The sequence below is a fragment of the Doryrhamphus excisus genome, linkage group LG12 (genome assembly GCF_037039965.1).
Source record: "Doryrhamphus excisus strain RoL-2023G ecotype Guam linkage group LG12, RoL_Dexc_Guam_v1.1, whole genome shotgun sequence".
NCBI lineage: Eukaryota > Metazoa > Chordata > Actinopteri > Syngnathiformes > Syngnathidae > Doryrhamphus > Doryrhamphus excisus.
In genome coordinates this window covers 14955767-14973447 of record NC_136368.1, presented here as the reverse complement: position 1 = coordinate 14973447, position 17681 = coordinate 14955767, and the positions used below count along the sequence as shown (strand labels likewise).

General features: G+C 40.5%; 1 protein-coding gene across 2 annotated transcripts in view; it reads left to right on the top strand.

Annotated features, from left to right (window-relative positions):
* The window catches only part of dachd (dachshund d), a 162339-nt gene that overhangs the window by 86717 nt on the left and 57941 nt on the right, over window positions 1-17681 (top strand). For both annotated transcript variants that reach the window (XM_078795305.1, XM_078795306.1), the window contains one exon: window positions 10108-10223. In XM_078795305.1, the coding sequence (XP_078651431.1) occupies window positions 10108-10223 (116 nt within the window). The remainder of the gene's footprint in view (window positions 1-10107; window positions 10224-17681) is intronic.

Below are 17681 nucleotides of genomic sequence, written 5' to 3'. Positions count from 1 at the left end.
TATACAATATCTCCATAGCTTTAGCCTGAATATCTACTTTTCACCTCTTTCAGCCTGAGTTTAATCATGTTAACATTCTAATTTGCGACTCAAGCACACCTAGAACCATGCTGTCAAAATAACCGCTGGATGTCTAACGTGACAGGAAATAGCATGCTGAATATTTGCCTGATGGGATTTGTAATAAAATCCTGACATTTCTTTTCCATCAGAAAGACAAGAAGAAAAATGCTCTTTAATTTATGATTAGGCCAGCAAAAGGCCATGTTTTATACATAAAGACACAAGTAGCCTCCAGTCTGCATTAGCAGCCCGTCCTGCTTTGCTGGGAGAGGACAGGGGAAATAATTGAAAAAGTGGAAAAGTGTAGCAGCGCCGTGTAGCATCTTGTAAAGGGATGCCCAGGAAATGAGATTAATCAGCGCGGCAGACATTGTAGGGGGGGAGGGAAAAAAAAGTTTAGCAGTGAATGCCTGACAGTCGTGCTCTTTCTCTCATTTCAAATGTTGGCAGGCTAGCAGGCAGCTCCAAGGGAAATGCGCTCCTTTCATACTTGAGTAATTGATGAATTGTATGCAATATGCAAATGAGAATCCATAAATCTTATGAATGACAGCTTAATTTATGTGAGCCTTAATGAATGCAGGATTAGATTTTAATTAAATATCCTCAAAGGCACCCTGACTGGCTAAGTTTTTAAAGCCTTGTTTTCAAGACTTGTTTCATATGCATCGCAGTTCATGAAAAAAAAAAAAAAGAAGAGTAGTTAGGAAAAATTCCCTTGCAGTTTTTGAAGATAAGACCTCTTCTGTTTCGTTAACCAAAGGCGCTTAATAATAAATAGCGGAGCCAATCATAGTCATCTCATTTAGACTTTCCTGGAACTGCTCCTCCGTACTATTTGATGAACTGCGTTTACTTGAAGCGCTATCTGATTCCTCCAACATTTGCTACAGTATCTTTTTAATTAAGAGAATCATCCATTAGGCATGGAAAAGTCAACCAATTAGGCTTTCCTCGTCAGTTCCCATGATGTGGGAAAGCCTGCTTACTCATTATCACGCTCTGTTGATGTGATACTAAACAGTCTTACTCTGTAGTTACAATTATGAAATCTACTTCATTTTTTTTTCCTCCTCCCTTAATGAAGCGCGCCTTATAATCAGCAATTTATGGTGTTTTAGATGTTTTGTAGATTGCATTTCACAGCTGAGAGGCTTCAAACAGCTCTGACTGAATGTGATTAGAAGAAAGTCTCCTCCCCAGGGATTGGAGGAACACAGGCGGCCGTATCAATCTGTCGTTTTTAGACCTAACTCTGTTCGTTTAAGAGTCAAAAGGTTTTAAGAGTTTTTACAATGGAAACTGTGAAAAATACTGACCTGCACTGCTGTATTGTGACTTACGTACATGCCAAGGAAACTGCACTGTGAGGCGAGGGTTTGGGTCAGGTAGGATTGGGATCATTTGAGTATTTTTTTAATAATTGAAGTACAATAATCCCTTGTTTATCATGGTTAATTTGTTCCAGAATTCCCAATTTTAAATGGTAGAATTGTACCTACAGCTGTTTAAGACCTTCTAAAGACATATATAAAGAGCCCTCCAGACATGAAATAACACCCCTATAGTCAATTTTACACTCATACTACCCAAAATTTGAAAATATGCTGAAATGTAGAATAAATGTAAGAATAATTTGGAGACTGAGCTGTACTGAAATGCTGTGGAAATGTACAAATCTGGAAATGTAGAATAGTATATAAGGTCTCTAAAATAAAAGAAAAAATAAACAGAATGTGTAAATTAAATATGAAAAACGGATACAGACCTGCACTGCTGTACTGTGACTTGCATGCCAAGGAAACTGCACTGTGAGGCGAGGGTTTGGGTCAGGTAGAATTGGGATCATTTGAGTATTTTTTTTAATAATTGAAGTACAATAATCCCTTGTTTATCATGGTTAATTTGTTCCAGAATTCCCAATTTTAAATGGTAGAATTGTACTTACAGCTGTTTAAGACCCTTCTAAAGACATATATAAAGAGCCCTCCAGACACAAAATAACACCCCTATAGTCAATTTTACACTCATACTACCCAAAATTTGAAAATATACTGAAATGTATCATGAATGTAAGAATAGAGTGGAGGCTGAGCTGTATTGAAATGTACAAATCTGGAAATGTAGAATAGTATATAAGGTCACTATAAGAAAAAAATAAACAGAATGTTTAAATTAAATATGATGAGCAATTAGACAGGGCTTGAACTATTGAGAGCGACGCACTATTTTTGTTTCCTACATGATGATGTCAACTAGCGACCGGAAGGTACTTTTCTTCCTGAAAATTTGGCAAAAGTGGGGCAATACAACTAAACTAAAAATGTGTTCAAATGTAAAGCACAAGTTCTGATCTGTTTACATTGGAAACTATGGTTTTGATTTTGTGGATTTTACGATGGTAACCACCAACTGTTGACTTCAGGAAATCCCCCCCCCCCCCACACGGCCCCCGTCTAAGAGGGCATTTAGTGGAGACTGACTCAATAACTTCCCACACCTTTAATTCATATTACTATTTGATCTGCTGTAAATTGTTTGGCAACAAAAGGTCCACAGTTCACAGGCGGATGCAGCTGTTCTTCCCATCCCTAATAAAAAACAATAAAATCTTCCACGCCCTCGCCAGCACGCCTGTAATCCGGCTATCTGGATAAGATAAGCGCCATGTGGCTACCTGCGGCGGGTGTTTGACAGGTGCAAGGGGAAGCTGATTGAGATAATCCCAGAATAACTTCAACGCGAGCGCAGATACAAGAAGAGGCAGTGGCGATAGATGGATACATGAAAAAGATGGATGAGTGAATATATTCGCATGTATCACATTGTGACTGTGAGATTACCATCATCACAACCAATAGACTGCCAAGGTCAGCAGGAAGTATAAATCATCCTGGTTTTATTTATTTATTCTTTATTTACAGTATTTCATCTTTGTATTGAAGGCAGCCTTTACATTTTTACCTTTTATCGTTTTTAGCTACATGTATGATATTAATTATCATATTAAATAAAATATGGGGGCTGCACGGCGGTCTAGTGGTTAGCATGCAGACTTTACAGCTAGGAGACCTGAGTTCAATCTCCAGGTACTCCGGTTTCTTCCCACATTCCAAAAACATGCTAGGTTAATTACTACTCCAAATTGTCCATAGGTATGAATGTGAGTGTGAATGGTTGTTTGTCTATATGTGCCCTGTGATTGGCTGGCGACCAGTCCAGGGTGTACCCCGCCTCTCGCCCGAAGACAGCTGGAATAGGCTCCAGCACCCCCGCGACCCTGGTGAGGAAAGCGGCAAAAAATGAATGAATGAATGATATATGGGTGTTGCACGGCGGTCCAGTGGTTAGCACGCAGACCTCACAGCTAGGAGACCTGAGTTCAATCCCACCCTCAGGTGGCTTTTCTCCGGGTACTCCGGTTTCCTCCCACATTCCAAAAACATGCTAGGTTAATTGGTGACTCCAAATTGTCCATAGGTATGAATGTGAGTGTGAATGGTTGTTTGTCTATATGTGCCCTGTGATTGGCTGGCCACCAGTCCAGGGTGCACCTCTCGCCCGAAGACACCTGGGATAGGCTCCATCGTTTCTTCAGTATTTCATTTATCCTATGCATCAGTCTACCGCGGTGCCCGACTCGACTTGTTTACGTTATCATTTCTACTGGTATAAGTCATTTTTGTGTCACTGGAAGACTATATCGACTAAGTCTACTTCTTGAACACAACTAAAAGTAAGGCAATGCTGTACATGTAAATATAAAATATCTCGAAACAGTATTAGCTAAGAGTATATAATAAAGCTCATCGGTTTCATGTCCTAATTGGAAACGAGGAAATAGTCTCCACCACCGAAACTTGTAAATGATTCACGAAGTACTTCTTTGTTCCTTGTCTATTCGTTTGCATGACGACAGCCGATGTTATCTGTTCTCCTGTGTTTGCTAAAAAGATGATATCAGCAGAGGAGTCGACACTATGGTTAAGTTTTCTTTTTTTAATATCAAACAATAAAAAAAAAAACAGTATAGGCTAAATCATGCAAAATATTAAATTTTGACTTCAACGGTTAATTTATTCTGTCCAACAATACCTTATTGGATTTTATATTGATAGCAAGACTTTCAACCAGGATTTAACCCCTCTGGGGAGTTTTTAAACGGCTTGACCTGCTTAAATTAAAAAAAAAAATCATGAAGTCAGCATATTTTGGTCCAAGGTAAGGTAAGGAGGTGCTTTGGGTTTTTGTATTTTTTTTTTTTTTGTATCAATAAGACCTTGTTTTCATGGCTGGTCACCGCCCCGGCGAACCAATCAATGGGGGCACGCTCTGCTATCGCTTGGCGGAGAAATGAAAAATAAACTCCCAGATAATCCTTCAGTTAAAAGGTTACTCAGGGCGATAAAAGCTATTTTGTTAATTTATTTACTCTCTGCGGCGGAGAGATAAAGAAAAAGGAACAATTAGGGGAATTCTAGGTGAGAGATTCTAAAAGGGCAATGACATTGGGTTAATATTTTATAAGGTCTGATTGGCAGAGACCCGCACAGGCCTTTTTGTTTACACAAGCCCCCCCACCACCACCACCACCTCCCTGCATGGAATGATTCACTTGCTTGTTTTGCAGCTAGCCAGGCGGAAATGGAATAAATATCTCCATCCCCAACCTTTTAGGCACGTCAAACAAAAGATAAAAGGTTAATGGCTCAATCAGAAGGAAATAATATTATGATCTTAAAAAAAAAAACCTGTTGACATAATGGGAGTGGGGGGGAGGGGGTAGAATTCCGATGGCTATATGAGGATGAGTGTAACTAAATCCACTAAAGGGAGTGCGCTCACTTGGTCTAAACATTATATGGGATTGATTTATAACCGATCATAATCACTGCATCAGCGCTGTCTCACGTAATGAGATCTCGGTCGCCATTTCCGACAGAATAAAAAAATAAACATCAATTTAAAAAAAATATATTCTTATTATTATTATGAGCTACCTGTAAACTGGTGGTGAGGAACGTGAACTCAATTATCGGGCTTTTATTGCATTCTCGCATTGAAATTGGACTCGTGTCGGGCCCCCGTGTAATCCGATTACCCCCGGCCTCGGCGTAGTGTGTTGGCGAGTATCAAGTTCCAGGCGACTCTGCTGGGTCAACACACGGCCCGGACCATTAAAGGAGAGGAGGAGGTCCGGTTCAGGAAAAGTTCAATGTTGTTTTTTTTTTTCTTTTTTTTCAATGGCAGCAAAACAAAGAAACAGATATGTAGCATATTTGCTAGCAGGGCCTATTTTGGTTGCCTAATTGAAGCCAGCAGAGATTGTGAAGCGTCTCAAATATCCTCAAAGTAAATGTAAACAAAGCCTGGAATCATTTGTTTCTCACAGTGACCTTTAATTTTAAATATTGTCTTTATTTTAAACCAGAGGAAAGTGAGAATGTGGCTGTGAAAACATTGTTAGCTAGAACAGGACTTCATAGAAAATCTTTTTTTTTCACATGGCTGTAAATGACAGTTGTGGCGCCCCCTGTGGGTTGTGGTCAAAGTGCTTTGGAAGACATGCTAGCATACACATAATGCAGATGGACAAATGGCCAATGACTTATAGACAGTTAGTTTATAGGTCCTGTGCCTCTGCAAAAAACATTTGTTCTACAACCATTTTGCTCAATTTTTACACAAATGTGCTTGTCAGTCCACCTTAAAGTTACAGTGTATTGTTCTGGAGAGTATGTTAAGCTGTGTGAGAAATTTCAAGTCAATGCAACGTATGGGGTCAACCAACAGTGCCACAACGTGGTGTATTTGTCAGAAAAAACATAAGAATGTCCGCAACAGTTCAATAGTAGGAGCATTAGGCCATGTTAATTATTGTCTAATTGTCTATCTAATAATTAGTCTTTGCCTCGCCGAAGAGTTCATGGTGTCCAGGACACAGGAAGTCTTGCAGTACAGAGAATGCAGGGATCCAAAGGTGGCAAGCAGAACTGTTTTACAGAAGCAACCTGAACTCTGGACTAATATGGTCATATTTCCTGGTTCTAGTCATGACTCGAGCAGCAGCAATCTGGATGCACTGCAGCTGTTTTACAGCTCGTTTAGAGCCCAGGGAGAAAGCTGATACAGTAGTCTATCCTGCTGGAGGCAAAGGCGGGGATTAGTTCCTTTAAGTCTGGCCTTGATTTGGGAAATGTTCTTTAGGTGGTAAAAAGCTGCTGATGAAAGCTGTTTTGTCCCATGTCTAGTTGGGAACTAAAACTACTGATTGCTAAAGAACAAAGGGGGCAAACAATTTTTCTGATGAAAGATAACAGTGTATACTTTCTTTTGGTAGGTTCCATATCCATATAGCCATAGAAAAAATATTTTGTATTCTGTGTGCCTTGCCAAAATTGTCTAAATTGGCCGACAATGAAGGGGTTGTCAATGGGAAAATGGCTGGGTTTGAATGAGTTAATGGAATTTCTATTCCAAACATATTTGCAGTTATGTTTTGCTCAGAATTGTAAAATTTAGTTTTTTTATTAAATGCAGCAATTTGGAGATGCATGCTTTTTACATCATATATTTATTTATGAATGCATTTTTTTTTTGATTATCTAATAAAAACTCAGGTTGGGTCTGATTCTTTATAAAATCCAGGTTTTCATTCTATTTTCTGCCATCGTGGCCTAGTTTGGGGCCTTTTTTCTGTGCCAGGCTATTTAGGGAGTCAGCATCTGCTGCTTGATAAATAGCTATGGCACTTTTGTTTGAGGCCAGCTTGACTTCCTCTGCGGACGCACCATCTTGACCATTGCGGAGGTGCCGTTGCGGCACTTGCACGGATGCTACGTTACGCACGCAGATGCAGAAAGCTCCCTCAAGTACGATACATGTGTTACTTTCCTGTTGCTTTACTTAACATCGTTTTTGTACTCAAGTCCTTTAACATCACATGGTATTTGACATTCTTTTTTTGTCCATTTGAGAACCTTTTTTTGCTTTTAGTATTGTTGGTAAAAAGCCTTTTAGCCATCACCTAGCCTCTATTGAGGTCTTTCATAAATAATTCAGCTGGAGTACAAGTGAAAGTGATGACAGCAAAACTGTCGGCGATCGCTCCCTCTCCTCCGATCAAAGAGCCGTATAGAAATAGGAATTACATTTCCAGACATTCCCAGGTTGAGCAGGGTACTTGTTTCCCTCCCTCGTCTCTTTTGCTGCCCTCTTCACTTTTGCTCCCTCGCCTGTATATTTACCCCCACTCCGTTCAACAAAGGTCGGCTTTTAGTCCTCCATAGCCACGATGTGAGAGTCAGCACATTCAGACAGACAGACAGACAGAGAGAGCGCACTCTATTAGCAGCATGGACGTAAGTAAACATCACAAGACACGGCTGAATAAACACAACTATTAAGGCTTGTTTAGTGTGCGACAACTCTGTTGATGCAACAGTGCTGTATCACAAACGTCCTCTGCGATAGAAGATTTTGAGGCACATTTAGATGGGAATATCAACTAAAACTAAAAATCATTGTTCCACATCCTTGTTACTATCTAAAACACTTTTACAATATATTTTTTGTGTTGCATGTTGTTGGTAACCACCCTTCTCTCATACTTTCCAAAAATGGTATATCTATTGTTGTTGATCATGAAATTATGACACATTTTCTGATTATACTCAATACCAGTACCATAAACAGTTAAAGATACATTGTTGTAGTCTCCGATCGTGCATCATTTACAGTGATTATTCTTGTTCACTTACAAAGAAAAAAAATCATGATGGTGCAAAACCCATCATATCATATGTAATGCAGGTTTTTTTTGTGTAAAAAGAATGATGTGTTTTTTTGCAAAACTCTCTCTTATACTACTTCTACTATTCTACTCTATTATTATTATTATTATAATTATTATTATTCATTTTCTACCGCTTTTTCCTCAGAAGGGTCGCGGGGTTGCTGGAGCCTATCCCAGCTGTCTTCAGGCGAGAGGCGTGGTACACCCTGGGCTGGGCGCCAGCCAATCACAGGGCACTATTATTATTATTATTATTATTAATAGTAGTAGTAGTAAAAAAATAATTAACCATGCAATCTACTTGTAGGTAATTCTCCAATTTATAAAATAAAAAAATTGCAAATACAAAATATTGTGGGGGCCACTCCAATATGTACATTAAAGATTAAAACCAACCAAATATACGTAGGTCAGAATATTGTACTGCCATCTTTGTGTTATAAGTGAGAGTTTTATGATTATTTTTTAGTAGTTCATATCTGCGTGCAACACTATTCTCATCTCTACTGAACAATAGCAATGTGTTGTTTAACGGAGCTGAGGTGTTCAAAAACAGGTGCACCGCACCTTGACGTTGTGCCAGAAGAAGGGTTTCCGGCGGGCACTGTAGCTGAGGAGTATTGGTGTTATATACGATCCGATATATACTTCCAATACTCTGTGGCCGACTACCTCACCTTTTTGTCCTCTTCACAGACTGTCCCTTATTTGAAATATGTACATGTAACGCAGTCCCTGAAGGGTAGACCGAACAGTGCACGGTTTTAACAGTACCGTTGCATCCATTAGAGACTTACCAGGGAATAGTGCAACTAGTTTGTTTGATACTATAGTGGTGTTGTAGTGTATGTTAACATTTCTTTCGTTAATTTTCTTTAAAATAAACTCAAGCCACCAGTCCCACTCCATGTTATGCTGTTGTATGTAATATAAAGCATCAATTACTTTAGACAACTGCAGAGTTGTGTATATGTAAAACATGGATAACGTGTACAGTAGTGTTTCTTGGAGACACACACTTTGTTGGAGAAAGGCGTGGACAAACGGCTGATTAGTATGAAAGCTACTCAAAAGACAAACAGAACGGCGTGTTTCCAGTACGGGAAAGGCACTTTTTAACTGTCTAGATTCCAGCATCAAGGCTAGATTTTTGACAGCCAAGACACGATTGTGGGACCTCTGAGCCTTATTTAAAGTTGCTGAAAAACAGTATAATATGGGACCTTTTAAGATGAAAGCCAGCTCATTTCGGAGAGGATTTAGTAGCCTGATAAAGCCGCGACTGTTGTATGCGACATAATTTATGACGCCAATATGTCACCAGTGTCAAGTCGACTATAATTCATCTTCAGCTCGAAGACACCTGCTTCGTAAAGAGTATACCTTTATAGACTCTTTGCCCCCCCCCGCCCCCCTTGATGGTATGCTTTTTCTCTCACCCCTGTAGGCCTCTCTCAGTAACTGTAAGCCGGCAAAGTAGCTATTGATCGCCACTCCGAGCTGTATTAACACGCCAACAAGTAAGACATGTTGGAAAGTCAGCCCGGTCCTATCTGCCTTTTTTCCTCCTCCTCCAGTCAGGTGACTTGGTCATTTATCACCACTGGATCTGCTCGCACCCCTCGTTGGGTGTAATAAAACTCCCCCATCAGAGTGGTCCAACAGGTCTGAATCACTCTGTCACACCACCTTCCAGCTATGGCAAGCATTAAATCAAGCAAGCGGAACATTTCCTAAGGCAGCCATTGCCTTTTAATTTCCTGAAGAACCTTAAAATATCATTCATTACCACAACTACACATATTTGGTTTTTAAGAAGCCTCATAAATCAATAGTGGCCTGACTGCAATAATTATAACAAGTTAACATGTAATTTTCCAGACCGAGGCCGAAGATTTTAGCATATGCAAACGAGGCAATTCAAATAGTGCGGCGTGGGGGTGGGGTGAGGGTGGTGGGGGAGATATTAATGCGGAGAGGAACAGGTAACGAGGTACGGGCTATGAATTATGCATCAAAAAGTGGTTGATCTTCAATAAAAGGAAATGAATTCAGCGTGTAATCTAATTAGTTGTGGAAGTCTATTATGTTGAGCTGCAGAAAGCAACTGTCCTTGAAAGGAAATTTATTTACACTGCTCGTTCTGGAGCGCTCGAAAATGTTAACACGAGCCTGCTGCTTTCACGAAGCCCCCCTCACCACCACCACCTCCTCTCATCCGCTACGTGTCTTTGTCTTTTTTTTTAAAGCTCCAGACCTGGACGGCCTCCGAAGAGAACCCAGAGCGTGACATCGCCGGAGAACCCTCACATCATGCCCCACACTGTCCCCGGTCTCATGTCCCCCGGCATGATCCCACCCACAGGTAGGCGCTCTGGTCCATCAAAATTGAGGACCATTTTAAATAGATTTTTACTATCCACTGAAAAAGGACTCAACACTCAGCCATTACTGTTTAAACAGCAAGTAACACAACTGAATAGCAAGGTAACTGTCTCTTTACAGCCAAGCATGGTCGTGGTAGCTTACATGAGTGCTGCTGATACTGGAGAGCTGTGGTTCATTGAAGGGAAATAATGAATTCCAACATGTACCATGACATTGTGATCCTTTTGAGAGTATGCAGGGGGCAATAGAGCTTGGATATATTTTGGAGTAGTCAATAGGGATGTCAGGAGATTAAAGCGTGACAATATTTCTTGCTTAGAGAAAAAAAAAAAATTCTCGCGAGGAGTGGGCAGCCGTAAGCCAATCAGACCATGAATGATAGCATCTCTACTATGAATGATAATACACGTAATATGGAGGTGTCGTGCGTGAGGAAGGAACCACATATTAAGTGCTCTACACACACTATAAACCTTGCAATCCAACCTGCCTCGGTGTTGCCAACATCACCGAGTGGCATGTGGCTGTTTTTGCTCAACAAAGACAAAGAGTTGGGGAGTGAAGTGGAGCTCCTTTGACCTTTGACCCTTTGATTGTGCAGAAGCATCACTGTGCGATGACAGAAAGCTAAAATGTAGACACTAATCACTAATGACAACACAAATATTTGTCTTAAAAACCTCTAAATTGTGTGAGTATGAATCTTTAATGTGAGCATTATAGGTTATCACATGGTTTGTCTGGTATCGGGCCAGGTATCATGTCCCCAAGTGTCAGTATCATGGGGCATGATACCTGGCCTGATACCAGACAAACCATGTGATGATCTTATTATCACATACTATTTAATCATGAGCTTATTATCACGTACTATTTCATCAAAAGACCATTTTGTTTCCAGAAAATTTTCAGTTTATTACATGTATTATATCTAAACAGTGTAAACACAATAATTGCAAAAATATTTCAACAATAATATTTTATCAACAGTCTTATCTCATCAATGTCTGACAATTAAAGTTCTATTAATCAAGTTTGGGTTTTTTGGTGACTGGAGAAGCACTAGGCACTAAGCACTCGTGCGCTGTTCTCTGATTGGTTGTTTCACGGGCACGATACCAGAGCAGCGCGCTCTGAGTGGACAGCTACGGGGGCTGATACTGGACATGGTTAAACTCTATATTTTATCAGTATCACTGCCCTGGGCTTTGACACAGTATCATTTTGGCCTTTTCCTGTATCATTCATGGGCGGTTTCTAGGGTACAGGGCCAATTAATACTGTAGTATGTGATAATCATTAATATCTCGCATTGCTTTAATCATCTTGGACATTCAGCAGAGCTGCATAGGTTATTATTGGAAGCCTCACTGGTGGATGTTAGCAACTTGTACCTTCCACAGGTGCACACTTCTGGTCTGGAGGAGACATACTTGGCCACTTCATCACTTTCAGCTTCGTCTGCAAAGCATTTCTTGCAGTTGTTTAGCCTCATCCTGTTGAAAAACTGCCATGTGGCCCAGTTTTCCCAAAGAAGGGGATCATGCTCTGCTTCACAATGTCACGGTACATGTATTCATGTTGAATTCATGTTTCTCCTGAAGCTTCGCCAGTTGCCGTCCACACGTGTGCAGCCCAGACCATGACGCAACCACCACCATGCTTGCCAGCTACTTGCTTATTTTGCCAGCCATTTATACAATAATGGCTGTGTGTTCAGTCATTTTTAGTAGATAGTACACCTATACTGCTATACAAACTGCACACTACGCTAAAGTACATAAAAGTTTCATTTATTTAGTGTTGTCCCTATACTGTCACAAAAATACTTGCTGAAACCTACTGGTGAGCACCACATCCTGGAAATGGCAACGTATCTGCCCCTGGGAAAAAAACGAAAAAACAGAGATGGTTAGGAGGGGTGGTGATGTCGGGTGGGGGTGGCTTGCAGTGAATAAATTGAAGTGGAGATCTTTTCTCTCAGATTATTCCGGTAGATGTTGCATTTGTTGCCTTGAGTGCATTCTAATTAGCACGATTAAATCCACTCTACTTCTATATGTACATAGGCACTGGTTGACGCTGGTTTTATCGCCACAAGAATCAACAACAAGCGGTTTGGGTCCTGACGCCCCCTCAGGGCCAATAAGTCTTATTGCGACTAATGCTTTTGTTCTATTTGCGGCTGGCTGACTGCTTTGATGTTGGTGGCTTCAAGTGCTACCATTTGCATATTGTTGTGCTGCTCGCCTTCTTGGCACGTCTAACCATGTTATACGTTTTTTTTTTTAATGTTCACTCTGTAAATGATATTTGTTGTCTGTACTTTAAGCACAGATCATAAAACATCACAATTTGTTTGGTACAAGGACGTTGGTTTCGCGATTTAATGCAATTTTTTGCAATTTTAATCTCTTTCTTAGCAATTGTACAAAATAGTTTTACCACTGTAAACAGGACAATAGAAAAAATACCTACCGTAATTTCCAGACTATAGAGCGCACCTGATTATAAGCCACACCCACTACATTTTTAGAGGAAAACCGATTTTGTACATACACAAGCCGCACCTGTATATAAGCCGCATGTGCCCACATTAACACATGTAAACATATTTACAAAGAAAGACGGCTTTTATTACCTTTGAAAGCTTTTTTCGTCTTTTTACATTGCTCCAGTTCTTCCCGCTGCCGTTTCCAGCGTCTCACCATCGATTCGTTTATGCCAAGTTTACGTGCAGCAGCTCTGTTTCCTTCTTTATCGGACAGCTGGATTGCTTTTAGCTGGAAAGCTGCGTCATATGACTTTCTTTTTGCATTTTCCATGATGAGGGTATGTTCACGCTAATTTCATTTATGCACAAGACAAGAAGTTGCAGTCTTCCTCGACGCATATATTCCACCGGTCTTAATCTTACCTTTTCTACTCGAGAGCCCCTGGCGGCCGTAGCGGCTTATAGTCCGGAATTTATGGTAAATGTTAATTAATTTAAATAGTAAAGCGTAATGATACACTGATATTAACTTAGCAAGTGGCGACACTTTCTATATATACTTACTTTGTGTCTTCTTTTAAACTAAATGGCAAACCTTTGGAGCATTCGACTTTTTAGGTTCCACTTTTGTTTACTTTTTCACACAAAAGCAGTTTAAAAGAGAAGCAATCAATTGTGCGCTAAATGCCATAAAAATATCAAACTTTAATTGTCTTATGTCCTTCATGTTATTATTTTTTATTATCCTTTTATTTTACTTTTATTATGCTATTATTTTTTAGTTACATTTTCGGTGATTGTCCATGTTTTACCGTCTCACATAAGAAAATGAACTAGTGCTCCAGTTACCAAATATGTTTCCTTGCATGACTGACAAAGGGTTTAAGATTAAATTACTGCACATTGTTGCTTTAACAGACTTGCAGTTATCTGTCCTTTTCTCTGTAATATTAGCCTGAAAGTGTTTTTTTTTTTTTTTTTTGCTTGTCCTGGAGGCAAAAGGAAGCATTGTGTTCGAGGTGTTTGAAACCCAATATAAGCAGAGACTGTGCACATCCTTGTGATTCACAACAATAGAAGGCTCACTTGCTTTGAACGTGTAGGGCGAGGTCGGCGGCTATCTGCAGCGACGCCAACTTAAAGGCCGAAGTGAACGCGGAGGAGGACAATGATGAGAAAGAGCCGTGTTATTTAGTGGAACATAAAGCAACACAGACGCCTTTTGATATCATCCCCTTTAAGCCCAGGGGGATGCTATGATCTTGACATTTAGTCGGGGTATTTGGGGGGGGCGGAGGACACAGATAAAGTAATTGAGGTTTTTTTTTTTTTTCCCTTTTTCTCATAACTGCTTCTTCGCTAACTGTGACTCAGAGGGACGGAACTTTTCCCCGTCCGTACGCTGTTATAATTGAAAGCTTGCTTTTTGATGATAGCATTCCGTGTTAAATGTCAGTGGAGTTACAGACTTTGACAGTCCTCTAATTAGATATAATTGACCGCACATAAGCTAGCATCCAAGCAAGCGGCTAATTGACGTCGCCATCGTCGATCCAGAGAACGCTGATTGATGATAAAATGGTGGTGCCGGGAGAAAATGTCTTAAATAGTTATCATGTCACGTCCTATTACTTCATTTTTCAGTTGAGTTAGCACCCTAGCACAAATGGATTGTGGGGCGGTAGCCAATCCGTAAACTTAGTCGAATATTCAAACACATGATTCTTATACTTACCATAAATGCTACAATTAGCACCAGCCAGTCTCATTATTGAGTAAATAACCGTCTGGGTCTCTAATTAGTGCTATTACAACATTGGTTCTATTGCTGCTCTGTTGTGCATGTACATTATAGTGAATGACCATGCGGTGAAAGAAAGCTATGTGTTCCTTTCCTCCATTTTTCCATGCACTCCAAATCATGAGCTGCGTTTTTTTTTTTTTTTTTTGTAATTCAATGTGTTGTAGTCATTTTTTTTTTAGTTTTTACAATTCGGAAATAAAAGTCTGTCTCCAAATATAAGCTAGTTAACAGCTGGCTTACTGATTGTTACCAAAAAAGTGTTAACTATATTTTCTAATGGTAGCTTACGGTTTTTGTCACAGAAATCATACATTTTAATGTTTACGTGACAATACCCGTTAAAGTTGAATGATAAGATGGACTCTCCATGGGTCCATTGTGGCGAATTACCAGTCAATTTTACGTTCCTGTCCTCACATATGGTCATGAGCTTTTGGGTAGTTCTCTCCATTGGGTGGCTGGACTCTCTCCCTTAGAGATGAGGTGAGACGTGATGTCATACAGGAGAAACTTGGAGTAGAAGCTCCACATTGAGAGGATCCAGATCCTGGGGAAGTGTTCAGGGCACGTTCGACCGGTAGGAGGCCTCGGGGAAGACCCAGGACACGTTGGAGAGACTATGTCTCTCAACTGGCAAGGTGGTCAGTGCCATTCGTGGTGGCACCCACCATACCCGATTGTGAAAAGCAGAGATTAGGACGACCAATAAACTGAAGAAGGAGTCTTACTAAGCATGGATGGCTTGTGCGAGCAGCTGACAGGTACCGCAGCAGCCGAAACAGCCCTCAGCTTCAGTGGTGGTAGAAACACAAACTTGGGTATGGCTGGAGTTTGTTGAAGCTGTGGAGCATGATTTATGGTCTGAGTTTCTGGCAAAGTGTCCGATACCTCAAAAGGGGAAATGCTATGTCCAGTCTCCATCATTTACTGTAGGGATGAAGACCTGATGACCTCAACTCAGGGTACAATTGGCAAAAGGTAAGAATACTACACCCTGTCAATCCCACAGACACATCTACACTAGAGGAAGTACAGGAAACCAACAGTGACATGCCGATCATTAAGGTTCTCAAAAAACTCCTCTGTGGCAAAGCTCTGTGGGTTGACCACTGTCATCTTGAATTCCTCAAGGCGCTGGATGTTGTGGGGCTGTCTTGGTTGACACATCTCTTCAACATTGCCTACAAGTCGGGAACACTTTGGATTGGAAGACTGTGGCAGTGGTCCCACCTTTCAAGAAAGGAGACCGGAGAGTGTGTTCCAACTAGAGGGGGATCACACTCCTTGACCTCCTGTCCCAGGTGGAGGACTTAGAGTATCTTGATTTTGTTCACGAGAGAGGCACAGTCAAATCGGCGCAGCACCAGCAGTAATGACCCATTTTGTTGTTGTTTTGTTTTGACCCCGTTTGTTTATTTTTTCTGCTTATAGACTTTTCCAATGTCTGTACAGATGTAGTTGAAATTCTTTAATTAATTCATTTTCTATCCCAGCTGTCTTTGCGCAAGAGGCAGGGTACACCTTGAACTGGTCACAATCACAAGACACATATAGACAAACAACCATTCACACTCACATTCATACCTATGGACAATTTGAAGTCACCAATTAACCTAGCATGTTTTTGGAATGTGGGAGGAAACCGGAGTCCCCGGGGAGAACATGCAAGCTCCACACAGTGATGGCCAAGGGTGGGATTGAACTCGGGTTTCCTAGCTGTGAGGCCTGCGCGCTTACCACTTTATCACCATGCAGCTTTAGTCTGAAACATAAAAGAAAATCATGAATTTCGACAGCATTTAATGTCATGATAAACACAGCCATGTTGATAGTTGAGCTAATGCACTCGTCTTGCTCGCTCAAATTTATAACACTGCGGTTTTCACCACCACATGTTTATTTTGAACTCAAAATCAACCACCACATTCAACATCTTTTTTCCTTTGCACGCTAACCAGAGCAGTAAGGCGTGTGTTGAAAGACGTTGTTAACATATGTACCTGTGCCCTTGACATCACTTCCATTCCAGAGAGGACATCTTAATATGCTTAGCTTCCCATTTAAAGCCAAATGCGCTCATATATGCGGCGTCTGCAGACACACTTGTATAAGTGTATGCATGTGTGGAGGAAGCCTTTGCACTGGAGCTTTTCCAGTTGCCCCCCACACACACACCCCCACGTACAACCCTCCTCTCCCAAATGGGATTATCAGATGTGGACTGACACCACACGGAGATGACATCTCCTTTAAAGTGGAAAGGGTCTGCGCTCACACTAGCACTACTTCAATGTAATTCATTTACGTCCTGCATGTGACTTTTGAATAAGGCAGGAGAACAAAGTTTGCCATTAGAGAAATGAATGTCACTTACCTGCAGTACAGTGTGTACATCTTACCTCTACTAAACAAAAAAAATAATGCACACAGAGCATCAGTGGAATTATCGGTTCCTTTATTAACTTTTACAGACAATATTTTAGTTACGTAACGGCCATATATGTTTTTGTCAAGTGCAAAAAGAAGTTAACCACTGTCAATAATAAAGCGCAAATACAAGTTTTAACTTTATTAACAAATAATGAAGACATGATACACAGGTAATTCCAGTTGTGTGAATTATTAAAAAAAAACATTCTAAAAAGTGTATGTAAAAGATGTTTACTTTACTTAAAAACATAAAAACAATAAGTCTTACTGAACCCATTCCACAGTATTTCATGATGATGTGTTGTGGTTAGAATTCCAAAGTTTTGCACAATTTTAAAGCTGTTTTCTTTCCAAAAATAATGTTCAAACTCTCACTGTACATGTTCCACTATATTTCATAATGCTGTCAAGCACGCTGAGTTCTAGTCTACAGATCTATGTTGATATCGAGCTATGATGTCTGTTCACTACAAAGTTTTGTGTGAATTTCTAGCTACACTTACTGAAAGATTTGGATTTTCCACGGCTGCACGGTGGCCAGGTGGTTAGCACAGGGCTTGGGTATCTCTGTGTGGAGTTTGCCTGTTCTCCCAGTGTGTATGTGCGTTTTCTCCAGGTACTCCGGTTTCCTCCCACATTCCAAAAACATGCTAGCTTAATTGGTGACTCAAATTGTCCATAGGTATGAATGTGAGTGTGAATGGTTG